General features: G+C 40.0%; 1 protein-coding gene across 3 annotated transcripts in view; it reads left to right on the top strand.

Moving 5' to 3' along the window:
* The window catches only part of LOC126334148 (cleavage and polyadenylation specificity factor subunit 1), a 382,681-nt gene that overhangs the window by 140,402 nt on the left and 223,826 nt on the right, over nucleotides 1-18,453 (top strand). For all 3 annotated transcript variants that reach the window (XM_049996806.1, XM_049996803.1, XM_049996805.1), the window contains exons 3-5: nucleotides 328-542; nucleotides 3,440-3,792; nucleotides 12,556-12,806. In XM_049996806.1, coding sequence (XP_049852763.1) covers nucleotides 328-542; nucleotides 3,440-3,792; nucleotides 12,556-12,806 — 819 coding nt within the window. The remainder of the gene's footprint in view (nucleotides 1-327; nucleotides 543-3,439; nucleotides 3,793-12,555; nucleotides 12,807-18,453) is intronic.

Raw genomic sequence — 18,453 nt, 5'->3', positions numbered from 1 at the left:
GCACTTCTGTGGTAAATTCACACATGATGGATAAAACAGCAAAGGTATAACATTTTTTTAGATTGTTCATCTTCCTCATGAGAGTTTTTTAATGGTTGTAGAGAATGTTTGGCTGTGTACATAACATTTTTGAATGTATCTTCAAAATAACATGTTAGTAATAACTTTTGTTCTTTGGGTCCCACAGTGCAAAATATGTCTTTTAATGACATAATTATTTAATAGCTGCATATGGTCATAAGATTTTGTTTTGAACTGATATGTTTTGTAAGTTTTATGTTGCTTTCAGAATTTAATCTGTAACACTAATCGGTTTTCACTTTTCAGAAAACAGACCACCAAAAATGAAACTGGAATGTTTAGCCACATACACATTGTTTGGAAATGTCATGTCAATGCAGGCTGTTAGCCTTGCTGGCTCCTCGAGAGATTCTTTACTTCTTAGCTTTCGTGATGCAAAGCTAAGTGTTGTTGAATATGATCCAGAGATCCATGACTTGCGGACACTGTCTCTACACTATTTTGAAGAAGAGGAGATGAGGGTATGTTTCATTATGTGTGATTAAATGAAAACTGAATATTTTCTTCTCAAATAGTATAAAGATTATTTTGAAAGCTATCGTAGTGGTTCACTTTGTAAATCCAAAAAGACTCTTTAAAAGAAGAACTGGACTAACTAATCAGCAAATAAATGAATGAAGAAAATAAAAGCAACTTTGCCTTTCAAATATTTCTCTTCCAAATCAGCAAGAAGTCTCTATTTTGTTCTACTATAATTCGAAAGTAAGGAATGTTTGAAAACTTCAAAGGCTAGTGGCATTGCCCCGTATATACAAGTGACATAATTTTTTATACACCACAACTGCTGTTGGAATTTCTTTATTTCTTATAATAATTTTTTCGTCCATTTTTCTGCAAGTACCAATGGATAATAATCTGATGATCGTAACTAGTAGTGCATTAAAGACTTTTTGACAGCAGCTCTGGATGGATGAAAGACATGTCACATCTATATTATACAAGGTTTCACAAAACTTAGGTTCAAAATTATATGATTTGTGGAGGATACCAAACTGAGTACTTTTAAATAAGGGATCAGTAACTCAGAATTAATGTTACGTTTAGTATTGACATAAAAATGTAACTTGATACAACAATGTAAGTTAATAATAATTGTTCTGAGTTGCGACTGCCAGTTTCAATGCATTTGTTACAACATAAGTTAACCCACCCGCAGAACTAAATTCTGTACCCAGTGCTTCCACATTTTGGTTATTATAAGATTTTAATTAATGCTCCTCCATTACTTCGTACACTGTATTCTTTTATGTGTGCATTTGTCACAAATTGACCAGTGTTATTGATGAATATTCTCTTACATGATCCAACACCATATTCTCAAATTCTACTGTACAGGCAGTTCTTTGAGGAGACCGTGTGACAGTTCTGTGTATAAGTTTCTGTCCATGGCGAAAATTTCTTCCGGTTATGATAATGCCTGTCGTGAAACTTTTCTTGGAACTTTTGTTCATCTTTCTGGGGACAGTGTGCTGCACCATACATTAAATGCATACGTCAAAGTTTCTATACGAGTGATGCTCCATCTCCAATAACCAATCATGGTAAATGCCGCTGTATGCGCATCAGAGATGAATTGGGTTTTATCTTGTTTTTATGTTATCGATGCCATAATAGTTTGTGATTATGAAACATAAGTAGTTTAGAAACACATGCCTCATATGTATTGCTAATTGATAAGCCAGTACAGGGTGAGGCAGAAAGAACTTCTCAATTTGAGAGGCAGCGGGCAGTGACAGAGTAGCGTGGTGGGGGGGCATGTCCTTCAATTGCTGCATACATGCCATTTAACAGCTGCATATGTGCCATTTTCAGTGTACACCATGCTTGATCAGGTTAACATCACACATTTGTCATTGAACTGTTTATTGAAAATGGCGGATTGCCAATAACTGTATTCACTTCACACTCAGTCGACGGAACCCTGTTCCCGATAAGAAAACCATTTATCATAGGTTTCAAGTTTTTGAGAGGTGGGGTCTGCATTGAAATATCAACTTCAAGATCAGTTATGGACTGCTACAGGCCCAGAAAATGTTTCTGCAATGAGAGGTTCAGTTCAACAATTTCCTTGATGTTCCTCAAGAAAATGGGCGTTAGCCATACAATTACCTGATCAAAGTGTGAGAAGAATCTAGCATTGAGATTTGAAAATGTAACCTTACAAGATTGTTTTGGTTCAAGAGCTGAATGGAAGAGACTATGTTGTGCGTACAACATTGTGTCAAGACATGCTTGTGAACATTCAGTAAGAAGATGGTGTGATTTTTTTTGTTTTTCCTGACAAGGTACATTTTCATCTGCCAGGTACAGCCAACAAACAAAATTACCAGGGTTGGTGTGAAAATGACCCCCAGGAACACCATCAACGATGACTCCACAATCCTATGGTAACAGTGTGGTGTATAGTTTCTAATTTTGGTGTGATTGGCCTTTATTTTTATTTTTTATTTTTTTGAAGAAAATGGTGAGAGTGTTAACTGTAAGCAGTAATCACTACAGTAATCCTGCAGTGAAAACTAGCCGAAGTGTTTAATGGCCTTGAAAGTGTGTGGGTCACCGGATAGTGCAACAGCCGCACAGCATGTCAGTCATTTGCATTGGTGAGGGAAGTGTTTCTTGGACATGTCATTTCTTTGCATGGTGATATTGGGTGGCCACCATGTTCGCCAGACTTGACATCCTGTGACCTTTTTCTGTGGGGCTACCTCAAGTACAAGGTGTACCAAGATCACCATTAAACTTTAGAAGCCCTCTAGGAAATGATAATTTAAAAAGATGAAGCAATCACATCTGACAGGACTTGTTGAGTAATGAACAGCTTCAGAGAACAACTCATTAACAATGGTGGCAGCCATTTGGGTGACACATAGTCTAAAACACATTTAAAATTGTATTCTTAAATGACATTATGTTTGTTCTTAGATAATAAAAATAAAAATGTCCTACCTTACTTGGTTTCATTTTTCTAAACTTCTTTCTGCTGCACCCTGTACTACCTGAGACATTGACTTCCAACCTTTCGTTTCTTATCTCATAAGAGTAAATTTAGAATATGGTGTTGAATCTAAAAATGTGAGAAACCTGTATAATAGTCTCCATCCCTCTTTCTTGCTTTCTTAATCCCTTTTCAATCCTCATCCTATAATTGTCTCCTCCTCCATCTCCCATGTCATGTTACTGCCATCCTTAGGAATAGTAAAATAAATGGAGTGGCAAGAAATGAATAATTATGGAAAACAGTTGGTATAAGCATTTTATTTGTTTCATACATATATATGAAGCACTACCTGTAACAGTGGTGTAAATAATTGCACTGATGTTGTTTGTATTGTAATTTATAAAACATCTTACTTCATAGGGTGGCTGGACTCATCATTACCATATTCCAATGGTCCGTGTCGATCCAGAGGGTAGGTGTGCAGCTATGCTGGTGTATGGACGCAAACTGGTGGTTCTGCCTTTCAGGCGAGAAACAGCTCTGGATGATCCAGATTTGGTGTTGCTTGGAGAGGCCTCAAAACCCATAATAGGTTCAGCTGTAAACTCTCAGAATGCAAATGCAAGTTCTAAACTTCCTGTTTTGGCATCATACATGATTGTTTTGAAAGAACTTGATGAAAAAATGGATAATGTCATTGATGTGCAGTTTCTTCATGGTTACTATGAGCCGACTCTACTGATTTTGTATGAACCAGTGAAAACATTTCCAGGGTCAGTTTCCTTCAAGCTATTATTTTGATGTATTGCCAATATCAATAAGCAAAGAAAAGAATTGATATGCATTACAGGCATTAATAGTCAGTGTTTGATTACTTGATGACACCTGAGTTTTAAAATTTAAGCGTTAGTTTAAGGTATATTTTTGTGCCTGATGTTTTGTTTCATCCAGTCAGATGCATCATCAGAGACCATCTGATATTTCTCTGCTTGAAAAGTAAATCCTTTACTGGTAAATCTAATAATCCATTTTGTTATCTCTACCAGTAAAGTATTCAAAGTGATTAATTTTTTAAGGATTAAAAGTCATATAATTGAACCATCATATCCTCTGCTGTGTCTCCCCCAACAAAATATGCCTTAAACAATGGCTTCAATGACAAGAACCAGCTGTCGCAAAGAGAACAAGAATTGGTTTTGTCAGACAGGAAAGTCCAGGTTAGAAAACCAGTAATATTACGAAAAGGTAGATTGCTACTTACTGCACAAATAACACAATGAGTTGCAGGCTGAATGAAAAAACTCACTGTGTCATCTTTACAGTGAATAGCAGGCTATTCTTTTCACAATATTGTAGAATTGGTTTTTTGTTTATTTTAACATTATTTCATACCATGAATTAATATGGACTTGATTCTTCATTTCCTATCAGAAATATGTACACTCTGTGTTACCACGTTTTATGAGCTATATTTTAGTTATACTTATTTGTTTATGATTTTAATAATCACGATTATTAAGGCTACTTTAAGATATGGTATTGGTGTATGGTTGAGATGCACAGAAAAGTTTAAAAAAGTAAGACAAGGATTCTGCTGAAAACATTCACTAGATGAATAAAGCATACAAATATGTATTTAGATTCAAAAAATAGAGAGAGAGAGAGGGAAAAATAGAGAGAGAGAGATACATATCAAGCTAAGGAAAATCCAGTATGGAATAGTGACAGTACTATGAAAAGGTTACATTGTTACTCACCATATAGTGGTGCAGGCAGGCACAACAAAAAGACTGCTAAACAAGTATGCTCTCAGCCAAAACGCCTTCTTCTGAATTAGACAACATGCAAACGTGCACATTCATGCAAACGCAACTCTCACACTGATGACCACTATCTCTGGCAGCCAGAAGCTTACTTGTTCAGCTGTTGTTTTGTTGTGCCTGTCTGTGACTCAACATATCCTCTATCTGGTGAGTAGCAAAGAGAGATGTATAACATATGGATACTCTAAAAAAAGGGAACAGCCATTGTTAGTTTGTGATTATAAGTTGTTGGTGGTTTTTTTTTTTTTTTTTTTTTTTTTTTTTTTCCGTATTCAATTCGTATAGGTTACTCACTGAAATAGGTTATGCAGCTTTTCATTAAAGGAAGTATGATTTTCATATTGTAGAACATAAAGTTACTCTTAGATTAAGTTTACTCAAACCCTAAATTTTCTATCTGATGTTGAAAATAGTTCTTTATTTAATGCTAGATTCACTTAACTTCCAAGTGGCTGGATGATATTGCCATACATAAATAAAGCATTGGTTAATTTTGACTCACATACTCACTTACCCAAATGTATTACAAACAAAATTTGATCACTAGAAAGACAGTTATTTAAACATTTTATTATATTTTAACAGTGAATAATGCTTTTTGTTTAGCTTAAACTGTCTTTAACATTGTGGAAGAAGAAACAAAATGTTTCTGACCTGTAACTGAACAGTAGAAAATCCTGAAAGGAAAAACAACAATGTGAAAAGAATAGGTTACTACTTTGCCACACAGAGGAGTGTTGAGTCTCAGACAGGCACAATGAAAAATAATGCTCAAAATGTATACATTTCTAGCATTCTTTTTCATTGTGCCTGTGTTCGGCTCAATCCCTCTATTATATAGCAAGTAGGACTCTTATCTCTTCCATATTGTTGTTTTTCTCGCCTGTAACTGATAGATGCATGGCACACAGAAACATGTAATAGTGCGCGCGCGCGCGCGCTCACACACACACACACACACACACACACACACACACACACACACATTATTACTAGCTTATCAACTACTGCTCTTTTTCCAATATATGTACACACACAATTGTACAGATGTTGAAATGCAGCCATCCACAACTGGTAGCCTGTATGTAAGACACAACCCATTTGTTTAATTTTCTTAAATACATTGAAGATATTGTAGAAGGGCAAGAAATGAAACCATAATTCTCATCCAGGCAATATGAACTACTTTTTTAGTATGTGTAATTGTTGTAGGGAAGGGATGTACCATACTTGACATTATTTATTGTTTCTATGGTAGTTACAACTTGAATTGGCTTGCAACCTTTCATTCATAGATTTATTGGTAACTTGAACAGTGCAGTCACATGTAATGGAAATACCTGCAGTGACTGTGTGTGTAGCTTTCTTAAAAGATCAGCTATGATATCAATGAATGATGTGTGGAGCATTTACTAACAACTTCTGCTTTGCATCAGATCTTTCAGGTATTGTTTGTGGATTCAAAGTGTATCTTTTGCTTGATTACATTAGTAAAATGCTTACTGTTTTGTAACCTACATTTGGTTTCTTTAAGGAAAACCAAACCATAAATGCTGGCAGATATAGTCTCTGCTTTCAGGAAAGTGAAAGAATAAATGAAAAGCTAAAATTTTCAGTAACAAATTGATAACCTCATGATCGTAACTTCCAGTCTAATAATGTCACACTGGTCTCACATTCGAGAGGGCGATGGTTCAAATGTGCATTCAGCCACCCTGATTTAGGTTTTTTGTGATTTCTGTAAATTGATTCAGGCAAATTCCGGGATGGTTCCTTTGAAAAGGCACAGGTGATTATTTCCTTCATCATCCTTGAAAAGCTCCAAGTGTGTGCTCCATCTCTAATGGCCTCAATGTTAATGGGACATTAAACTCTAACCTTCCTTCCTTCCTTTCTTCCTTCTAAATACCAAAGACAAGTATACAGAAAAGATCCTCCTAATTTTACTTTATCACTGTCTTGAAGGAAGCTAAAAGACTGAAATTTCCAATCAAAATCTGTGCACAAATGTGATAGATGGCTGAATCTCCCATGGCAAGAGTCTTCTTGAAACATATTCTCAGTGTGTTTTAAACCTTCCGTTAAAACACAATGTTGCTTTATGCTAACACATCTGGGCTCTATGGTGAACCTATATGGAAAAACATTCATGCAAACACACTAACTTACACGTATCTCATCATTAAAAAAAAAAAAAAAATAACATTTCATGTTCCCAATGAAATGGGAATGGTTTGAAAAGTTCTCGGAACAGAATAGAAAAAAAATACTTACATCACTGAAACTTTTTTATTTTTCAATGTAGTCTCCTTGAAGATTAATGCACTTGGTCCCATGCTATTCCAGAGCCTTGATTCTATATCGAAAATGAGTTTCCTCCAGATCTGCAAAATAGTTGTCAACTCCTGCTATCAGTTCTTCATTTGAAGTGAATCTTCATCCACCAAGAAAAATTTTCAGTTTTGGGAAGAGGTGGAAGTCTGACAGAGCCATATCAGATGAATATGTTAGGTGTGACCACAATTCGTACCTTAGTTCGTGTAATTTTGCCATGGCAATGACACATGTTTTTCATCCAGCATCAGGAGTCGCGGCACCCATCTTGCAGATAATTTTTTTTATTTTTAATTTTTCAGTTAAAATGTGATATACCCTTTTAGATGACATCTGGCTAGCATGAGCAATTTCACGCACTTTCAATCGGTGATCCTCCATGACCATTTTGTGCACTTTTGCAATGATTTCTGGAGTAGTGACACATGTTGGCCAACCACTGTGCGGATCATTATTAAACTCTCCTGCCCAAATATAAATTCATTTGTCCACTTGGTAGCAGTTGAATATGAAGGAGCGGAGTCCCCCAGTGTATTCTGGAAATTTGCATGAATTTCGTTTGCTTTCATACCTTTCTTTACGAAGTACTTAATCACTGCTCGAATATTGATTTTTCCCAAATTTGCAAATCACTGTGGGGGAACAACAGAGCCACGTCACCACCACAGCTCTCTTCCAAGAGTACTGATGTGGCACGTGTTTACAGGTAACTGTCCAATGAATATCACATGAGCAACTTGTTGCGCTAGTGCTGACCTCTCGTGGTGATTCCAAGAAGTTTTCAAACCACCCTCATCTTCAGGCCTATCATTGGCTAATTACGTCATCAATAGATGCGAAGTATGCGAATACACATGTACTGTTTTTCAGTGGATGTGAGTGTTCTGGACTCCCATAATCCACCAGATTTATGCTATTCATTTGGTTTGTCTTTCTCTGTCTTCCTTTCATACCTTCTATGTTTCTGTATGCATCATCATTCGCTTTGTGTGTGTGTGTAGTTCAAATCTCCATCCAGATATACATTTTCCCTATATCACTAAAGACAAATGCTGGATTGATTTCTCAATAAAGGGTGGTGATGATCTTGCTCAGTTTTGCCGCGTGTGAGCTTGCTTCAATAATGACCTTTTGTTGACAGGATGTTCAGTCCTAATGTTCTTAACTGCTGTCTCCATTTCTATGTATATCTCATTTTTTCATTTTTATTTTATTATACTCTTCTTTGTATAAACATAGATATTCTAATTTATTTCACATCTTCGTTTTCCAATATAAATCCCTTTCTTAATCTTCTCCCTCCCTCCCTCCCTCCCTCCCTCCCTTCCCCCTCCTTTTCTACCTCCCTCCCTCCCTCCCTCCCTCCCTCCCTCCCTTCCCATCTCCCATCCCACTCTTCCTCCTGCTCCTGCCTCTCCTCCCCTCTCCTCACTACCAGTTTCTTCCCCTCTCACCTTCTCTTCTCCTTCCCTGCCTCCCTCTCCATATTCATTTTTCTTTCCCTCACTCCCTCCCTCACTCTTACACTCTGTATCCATTATACACTCTACCTCGTCAGACCTCCTTTCATTGTGTTTTTGGACTGCTGAGCCATCTGTCTTTCCCACTGCTGCCTTTTTCTACCTTGCTACAGCCTCCCCACTTCCATCGGTCCAGTGTTGCTGTGGGCGTAGTAGTGCACATTTTGCTGTCAGTGTGTGAATATATGTTGTTTCTTCTAGAAGAGCCAGAACTGAAAGCTAGTGAAGACCATGTTCTGTTATGTGTAGGATGAAGCTGCCTGCAGACAAAAGTTCCATCACTGTTATTATGAAACATGGTAGCTACCTGGTAGAAGGCTTGTGCCAGTTATCTGACTCATAACTTCCACTTCCTGCTCAAAGCCTTAGGCCATGAATCTGTTTCCCTCCTCAACAATGTGATCCCCCGCATACCCACCTTCTACGTGCTCCACAAAATCCACAAACCCAACAACCCTGGATGCCCCACTGTAGCTGATTATTATGCTGTCAGTGAAATAATTTTGGCCCTCACTGACCAACACCATCAACCAATTGCCCACAATATAGCCTCTCATGACAAATATATCAACCACTTCCTTCATCGACTCCCCACCATCCCCACCCCTATACATCCTTGATTCCTGCTCATCACTGTTGATGCCATTTCCCATTACACCAATTTCCCGCATGCCCATGGTCTTGCCACTATTGAACACTACCTTTCCCAACGTGCTACAGACACTAAGCCCACTGCCTAATGCCTTTTGGCTCTTGTATCTAACTTAACTTTTTGTAGCTCACAACTACTTCTCCTTTGAAGTGGAAGTATACAAACAAATCTGCGCCTTAGCCATGGACACTTACATGGCACCCTCCTATACCAACTGTTTATGCCTAGCCTCTCAAAACCCCAAACCCTTAGTGTGATTCAGGGTCAGTGATGATATCTTCACAGTGTGGAGTCAGAGCTATGACACCCTACCCTCATTCCTTCACACCCTCAACACCTCTCCCACACACCCCACTGGTCCTCCTCAACCCAGTATGCCACCTTCTTGGATGTTAACCTCCTCCTCTCTGATGGCTCCATCCACACCTCTGTCCACATTAAATTGACCAGCCACCACCACCACTACCTGCATTTCGATAACAGTCATTTTTTCCACTTCAAAAAATTCCTCCTGTGCAGCCTGGTCATCCAAGGAAAGTGTATCTGCAGTGACAAGAACTCTCTTGAACAGAATGCCGAGGGTCTCACCAGAGTCTTCACAGACAGGCACTATCCTCCATACCTCATTTCCCACGCTATTTTCCCACACACCAATAATCCTCCCACCACCGTCAAGAACTAGCTATGAAGGAGTGCTCACTTTGTCACCGAATAACCCCTCCCCCCTCTCAACACTGGACTGGGGCAACTGAACCACATCCTTCATGAGGGCTTTGACTACCTATCATGATGACCTGATATGGGGGCATCCCACCCAAGATCCTTCCCCCTCTTCAAGTGGTGTTCTGTCACCCAACCTACCTCCACATCATCCTGGTCCATCCCTACGCCTCTCTCAATCCCAGCCTCTTGCCGTAGGGATTGTATCCATGTAGAAGACCGAGGCACAAGACCTGTGCAGTCCATCCACCCACCATTTCGAGTTCTGCCATACACTTATCCTATCCCCTTCAGAGACTGGGCCACCTGTGAAACCACGCACATCATTTACCAACTCTGCCGCAATCATAGCACAGGTTTTTATATTGTTATGACTACCAACCAGCAGTCCATCAGGATGAATGGCCACCATTAAACTGTGGCCAAGAGCAAAGTAGATCACCCTATGGCACAACATACAGCTGAACATAACATGCTTAATTTCAATGACTGATGACTGCTTCACAGCTTGGCCCATTTGGTTTATCTTCTCCACCACTAGCAGTTTCTGAACTGCGTTGATGAGAGTTATTCCTACAAGACATTCTCTGGTCCCGAAATAATACTGGCCTCAGTCTAAGGTAACCTGCTGTCTGCATACCCTTCAACCAACAGTTTCTGCCACCCCCTCTCCCCCTCCCCCCCCCCCCCCCCCTCCTCTCTGTGGTATCACCTCCTAGGGAGGCAGCCTCTTTGTGTTACACACCCTTGGTGTGCCCTCTCTGCTCCTCTCCTTTTCCAATCGCCCACACCCATCCCATACCCCCACCTTCGGCCCCACAGCCTTTCGACACAGTGCCTGGTTGCAGTTTTGTCAGTCCGCCTTCTATTTTCCAGTCTGTAAGTTTCATACTTTTGTTTTGAGATCTTGTGTTCTGCTCATTAATGCATGCTCTGAAACCTTAATTCTTCCTTGTTATGGCAATCATTCATGGTAGAAATTACTTCCCTGTCATAGGTATGAGTATGTTAAGCACCTGGTTCAAAGGAGAGCAAGCTGAATCATTGGTGTGCAGAGTTATTTACTAATTGATTAGTATCCTGATTGTAAAGTGAGAAACAGTTACCATATAGACATAAATCAGGTCTCTCTTTCCTGCATACATGAACTCTTATCAAGCCTCATCAAGTAGGTGGGAAACTTTGCAGGGAAATCTGAAAACTAGAGAACTGGGCATTACTTAAATGTATTGGCAAAAAAAGTAAAAAAAAAATTCTGAGTTGACACATATTATTTTTTAAGTGTTATGTGGTTCAGTGATCATTAGTGACAAGTTAAAATTGTGGGCTGGACCTGGACACAAAACCAGACATACACATTTCATGAGCAGTGCATCAGCATTTGCACAAATTGTGTGTGCTTCATTCTTTGAGTCAAGTACAATCAGAGTACCATAAAATTCTTGTACAGTAGTTTTAAACATAATTAATTTTTATTGTGATATCTTGCATTTATTTCTTCTTCCCTTCTGTCTACTTATTTTATTTTTGATTTTTGAGAGTCAGTAACACCATTTGAGAGACACTGCATAACAATTCATTTTATTTGAGTGTGTTCTGCTAAATAGTTCACAAAACCACTCTCATCTCAGGGCATCACTAGAATAATCTAATCCATGGTGAAGGATGCACTTGAGCTTGTCAAGGTGTGGTTGATATAACGTGATCTGCAGCTGGTTAACAGGTTTGAGTGGAGGAGATAGCACTGGAGATCTGTTTATGGATGAGCTGAGTCATATTGACTGTTATTAAGGCGGATGTGTTGTTCTTGAGTTAGTAGAACTTGTAATAAATTATCTGAAAACATGAGATTTACCAAGTCTCTTGTTATCTGTGTCTACATTAAAGAAAAAAAAATTATGAGCAGATGAATGGTAAATCATACACAAGTGACATATATGTTCCAATTTGTAGTTAATTTACTACATTGCTATAGTTAGCATACCACTTGGTAACGAATGAGCTGCTTTTTATAAGTATTGGTATTTTATGTGGACCTGTTGTTGTTATGTAATTTATAATGTAGATTTAAGTCCCCTTTTCATGGTTATCTGATGCCTATATTTATATGTGTGCAGTTAACGAAAAAAACAATGCGGCAGATATTTCTGAGAATAATGGAGTGTTGTTTGCCAGAAGCCATTTTTTTTATTTATTGGTCAGTCCTCAGTCTTATTGTGTAAATCTTCTAAATGTATAGGTGTTTCAGGTCCAATACTGACTATTCTCAGATTATAGAAAAAAGCCTCCAAAAGGAAAAGATTATTCTGCTGAAATTGCTTTGCACATTAATTACTCTGACATTACACTGTTGTTGTATTTTATTCTTATATTAGGAACAAAAGGATTGAGCTTCTTAGTTTGTTTTCTAATTTTAGTTAGCTAACTGCATCAAATATATAAAAAGTTAAGATATCATTAATAGAACTACACATTTTGTATTTGCAGTCGCATTGCTGTGAGACAGGACACAGTATCTATGGTGGCAATATCTTTAAATATTCAACAGAAAGTTCACCCAATAATTTGGTCAGTATCGAACTTACCATTTGACTGTGTCCAGGCCATTCCTGTACGGAAACCTCTGGGAGGTACACTCATTATGTCTATCAATGCTCTTATATATCTCAATCAAAGTGTACCTCCATATGGAGTATCCTTGAACAGTATTACGGACGTCAGCACAAATTTTCCTTTGAGTGAGTAAAACAAAATTTTTGCATGAAATTAATAATACATTCACTACAACGCTTCATTCTTGAAAGACATTTGCTTCTTACTGAGAATTCTATGTAGTAGTTACTGTTTCTCCAGCCAATAGGTTTTTAACTCATTGTATTAATTTATAATGTGCTTTTAGTTCAATTTTCACTTTATGAAGATCTCACTATCAACTACGTACAAGAAGTTCGAATGAAGTGGAACATGGGCATGTTATTGTTTTTATATTCTGTAAGTAAGTGTAGAAATATTTCAGGTTTGTGCTTACTGAATGTTGATCAGCGGATTCAGTATACTTAATCCAGTCTCGATTTATGGAAGAAAAGTATCGAGCCCCATGGTAGTGTTTACAGTAATGTCTTTTAGGTACTGTATGCAAGGGCATTAAAATTTAATCATAATACAAAAGTCTGCTGCATGAGGTGCAGCGGCTAGCATCACAGCCTGTACGTTGCAAAGCCCTCGGTGTAATTCCTAGCCAGGTCAGCGACTTTCTTCTCTTGCGAACTGGTTGTTTATTTCATTTTATAATGAACATAAATTTGACTATACTGCTTTCTTGTAGACCTTGCTCCCTTGAGGATTGTGAACCAAGCAAGGTGGCTCAGTGATTAGCACTCGCATTTGGGAGGATGACAGTTCAAACCCACATCCAGCCATTCTGATTTAGGTTTACCATGATTTCCTAAATCACTCCAGACAAATGCCAGGGTGTTTCCTTTGAAAAGGCATGGCTGCTTTCCTTCCACTATCCTTGAATCAGCTGGCCGGTGTGGCCGAGCGTTTCTAGGCGCTTCAGTCTGGAACCGCGAGACTGCTACGGTCACAGGTTCGAATCCTGCCTCGGGCATGGATGTGTGTGATGTCCTTAGGTTAGTTAGGTTTAAGTAGTTCTAAGTTCTAGGTGACCAATGACCTCAGATGTTAAGTCCCATAGTGCTCAGAGCCATTTGAACCATCCTTGAATCAATCTGAGCTTCTGCTTCTAATTATCTCAATGTCGAGGGTGCATTAAGCCCTGATCTTCCATCCTTCTTTCATATTGTAGATTGAGATAAGTAATCATTTGATTTTTATAGCTAGATGAAATTAGAAGACCATGTCAGTAATAATTGTAATCCATTTTGTTTGCTCGTATTAAGCAGGAAGCCATCTTTGAAGACATATTGTCCTCAGTCAGTCTTGTGAATCAGTGTAATGCACAGAAATTTTTACTGACTTTCTTTTTTTCTCCAATTTTTAAAATCTTAACTCCTGTCAAAACCTGAGAAAACTTACAATGCTGCACATGAAGTTTTTGATATGTTACGGTTGACCATAGCACAGTTTCTCATTGATGTAATCATTTTGCATGGTCATATGAGCATAATTGATAATTGAAGAGCAAAAATGTTGAAAACATCAACAAATGAATGTAGTGTGAAGCTTATAATAAATTCTGTTGAAGAAAGATGTAAACAAGAGAGAAATTCCCGTGGATTTGTTTATTATTTGTTTGGCTACCAAGTGGGAGAGGGATTGGCAAAACATCACAGTGTTGTTGAACAAAGATTCAGTCTGAAAGGTGGAAATCATAGTTCAGTGAGCAATGAGTGAACAGGTCTGACTTTCCTACATAGTGTTGGGATAAGTAAAAGTAAAGTCTGTGTCACTAGCCAGTGACCTGTGCAGATATAATACAGCCATAATTTTCTGCTGTGCTGAGGGGGGGGGGGGGGGGGGGGGGGAGGGACAGGCCCATTGCCCCAGTTGCCTTTTATCCTCAGGAAAGATCCCTGGTGCTCATTTAATAGGAAGCTGAGCGGACTTGGGTCTGCCCTGGAGGGGCTGCACTGAGGAAAAGTCCCAACACCTAACTGGGATTGAAACGAGAACTACCAGGCCAAGAGTCCTACCCAATGAGCCACCATGACCACAGAAAGGGGGAGGAGGAGATGATGATTCAGTCAAAATCAGAGGTCTAATAGATAATGATTTCTGCTTATCGTCATCAAGGAATCATCATGTCATACAGTTTTCTACACAGAAGTGATGTCAACTGTTTGTTATAGTGACTTTATGAAAAAAACTACAAGGAAAAATACAAGAACCTGATCTCAGTTGCTTGTGCCATTTCAAAGCTTGCCGCACATCAGAAATTTGGGACAGAAATCAGTACCAATCCAATTGGTATATAATGTTCTCATGGAAATGCTGTCAGGCAACTGTGTTCTCTTGGCACAATATTGTTACAACACAATTCAGTGTCATCATGTAATCCCTAGTGTATTAAGGCATTAAGACAATTGTTATTCCTTTTATACATGCTGATTACTCCCTTCTGCCTTCTAGACTTTAGTGTTCTGTGTTCTGTCCATTGTTTCCTTGAAGCTAACAGGAGCTGATTTCAATTTCCCATTCAGGCACCTGACTGCATCACATTTGTTTTTGCTTTTTCAGTAATTTACATACCTAACTGGACAATTTTTTAAAGGTACGGCAGATCTATATTTCACTTGGGATGAAAGCAATGGTAGGATACTATTGAAATATTTATACCTATCGTGTACGAATGCACACATGCACACATACTTGTGTCCCTACATTGTGCCAGCTGAAGTAACAATGCAAGTGCTGCATTTTGGCAGGTGGACTAGGATGTGGTAGGGGTTCTGTCAGATGGGGCAGTGGGTTGAGTACAGGGATAGAGAGGCAAGGGGAGGGATTAGGATCGGAAGGAGGCAACTGATTTGCTGACTGTCAAGTGATGTGGGAGGGGTGTCAAGTACACAGGCTAGGCTCATAATGCATGGAGCTGGTGGGGCTGGGGACATTCTGAAGGTGACATGGTGATGTGAATTGGGAGGGGGAGAGAGGATAGAGGAAGGGGAAACTGTTGGATGAGGGGAGTGGCGACTGTGGGTTCCTGGAGATAAAGACTAGGACAATTGGGGAGATGAGCATGTGTTGTAAGGATAACTCCCATCTACATGGTTCAGAGTAGCTGGTGGTGGATAGAAGGATCCAGGTAGCCCAGATTGTGAAGTAGCCATTTATTAAATGCAGCATGTTGTGCTCAGCTGCATGTTATGCCACTGGCTAGTCAGTTTGACAACCGTTTGGCAGTGACTATTTATCTTATTGTCGTACTGACAAAACGCTGTGCCATGTTTCAGCAGAGTTGGTATGTGACATGGCTGCTTTCACAGGTGGCCTGACCTCTGATGGGATAGGATAATCATGTGACTTGATTAGAGTAGGAAGTGGTGGATGAGTGGCAGGTCTTGCACCTTCATCTGCCACAGGGATATGATACCTGTGGTGAGGGGTTGGGAGTGGGAGTGGCATACAGATGAAATAGGATATTGTGTAGATTGAGTGGACAACTGAAGACTGCTTTCTTAGGGGTTGGAGGATCTTGGGTAGAATATGTCTCATTTCAATACGTGATGAGAGACAGTCAAAGCCCTGATGAAGGAAATGGTTCAGGTGATACTAGGTGACGATGAGATCCTCCTTTATAGCTGATTCCTGGGGGTGTTGGGAGGAACGGGAGAGTGTGAGGATGTGACATAGGATATCTTTTAGTGGACTAGGTTTTGGAGGTAGTGCCTATCTGCAAAGGCCTTAATGAGACTTTTAGCATATGTGGCAAAGGAGTTCTCGGCACTGCAGATAAGCTGTCCACTTATGGCTGTGCTGTGTGGGAGGGATGGCAGCTATTGAAATGCAAGTTATTTTTGGGTTTAATGTGAACAGATGTGTGGAAGGAGCCATAAGAGAAGTGGAGGTCAACATAAAGGAAGGTGGCACATTTGGGAGAGCAGTTCCAAGTAAAGAAGATGGAAGAAAAAGTGTTGAAGTTGTGAAGGAATGAGGATAAGATGCCTTGGCCCTGAGTCATGAAGATACCATCACTGACCCTGAGTCAGACTAGGGGCTGGGAGTTTTGGGAGGCTAGGAAGGTTTCCTGTAGATGGCCCATAAACAGTTGGCATAGGATGGTGGCATGCCATTGCCTTTGGCTGTGCTGTGGATTTGTTTGTATACCTTCTCTTCAAAATAAAAGAAGCCGTGAGACAGGATATAGTTGATAAGGTATATTAGAAATGAGGTGATGGGCATGGAGTCTGAAAGACACTAGGAGAGGTAGTATTTGATAATGGCAAGGCAGTGGACATGAGGAATGTTGGTGTACAAGGAGGTGGCATAAATAGTGATGAGTATGAATTCAGGAGGTAAAGAGTTGGTGATGGTGGAGAGTCTGTGATGCAAGTGGTTCATGTCTCAGATGTGGGAGGCTATGCTTCAGGCAATTGGTTTGGAAATGTTGGTCAAGTATCTTCCACCTGCTTTGCCTGGTTCTCGTGTGCCCACCTGTGCAACTTTTCTGGATGTTTACCTCCACTTCTCTGTTGACTCCACCCACACCTCTCTCCACATTAAACCCAAAAACTACCAACAGTGCCTGCATTTTGATGGTTGCCATCCCATCCATACAGAATAGCCACACGTGGACATATGTTGAAGGTCTCACAAAGGCTTTTACAGTCAGGCAATAACCCTGCCTTATCATCGCACACACTCCTGTTTCTCCCACCGCACTCTGGAATAAGCTACAAAGGAGTGTCCCCCTCAACACCCAATATCACCCTGGGTTAAAACTGATCTATATCCTTTGTCACGGCTTTGATTATTTTCTGTGATGCCTTAAAATAAGGGACATCTTATCCAAGATCCTTCCCGCCCCTCCTAAAGTAGTTTTCGTTGGCCACACAACCTATACAGTACCATAGTTCATCCCCATGCCCTTCCTACTCCAAATCCCTTGTCAGTGGGTTCGTATCTCTGTGGTAGACCAAGATACAAGATGTCTGCAATCCACAGATCCAGCACTTGCTACTCGAGTCATGTCACAGGCTTATCCTACCCCATCAGATGCTGGATCACCTGTAAAAGCAGCCATGTCATACATTAACTCTCCCACAGACACTGTATGGGTTCTTATGTTTGTGTGACTATCAACCAGTTGTCCAGCAGGATGAATCTCACTGCCAAATGGTTGCCCAGAACAAAGTTAACCACCCGGTGGCTCTCACACAAATGAGCTCATCATACTCAATTTCAATGGCAGCTTCACAATCCAAGCCATCTGGACCCTTCCCTCCACCACTAGCTTCTCTGAACTGTTAGATGGGAGTTATCTGTACAGCACATCCTCTGCTCCTATAATGATCCTGGCCTCCACATCCAATAACTCACTGTCTACATGCCCAAGACCCGATAGTTTCTTCTTTCTCTGTCCTGTCTCCCCATCCCATTTCACATCCCCACATCACCAGAAGCATGTGCCTCTCCCCACCAGCTCCATGCATTATGTGCCTGGCCTGTGTACCTGCCACCCCTACCGCCCCATATTCCTAGCCAGCAAACCAGTTACTTCCCTCCAAGCCACTAGTCACCCATCACCAATTCCTCTCCCTGCCTCCTGCCTTTCTCTCCCTCTACCCGCCCTAACCAACACAATCCCCATAACAATCTAGTCTACCTGCTGAAGTGCAGCACTGATACTGTTCATCAAGCCAGCACCATTGAGGGACTGAGGCGTGCACGTGTGTGTGTGTGTGTGTGTGTGTGTCTGTATGT

The sequence above is a fragment of the Schistocerca gregaria genome, chromosome 2 (genome assembly GCF_023897955.1).
Source record: "Schistocerca gregaria isolate iqSchGreg1 chromosome 2, iqSchGreg1.2, whole genome shotgun sequence".
Taxonomy (NCBI): Eukaryota; Metazoa; Arthropoda; class Insecta; order Orthoptera; family Acrididae; genus Schistocerca; species Schistocerca gregaria.
This window is presented reverse-complemented; position numbering and strand designations above follow the sequence as displayed.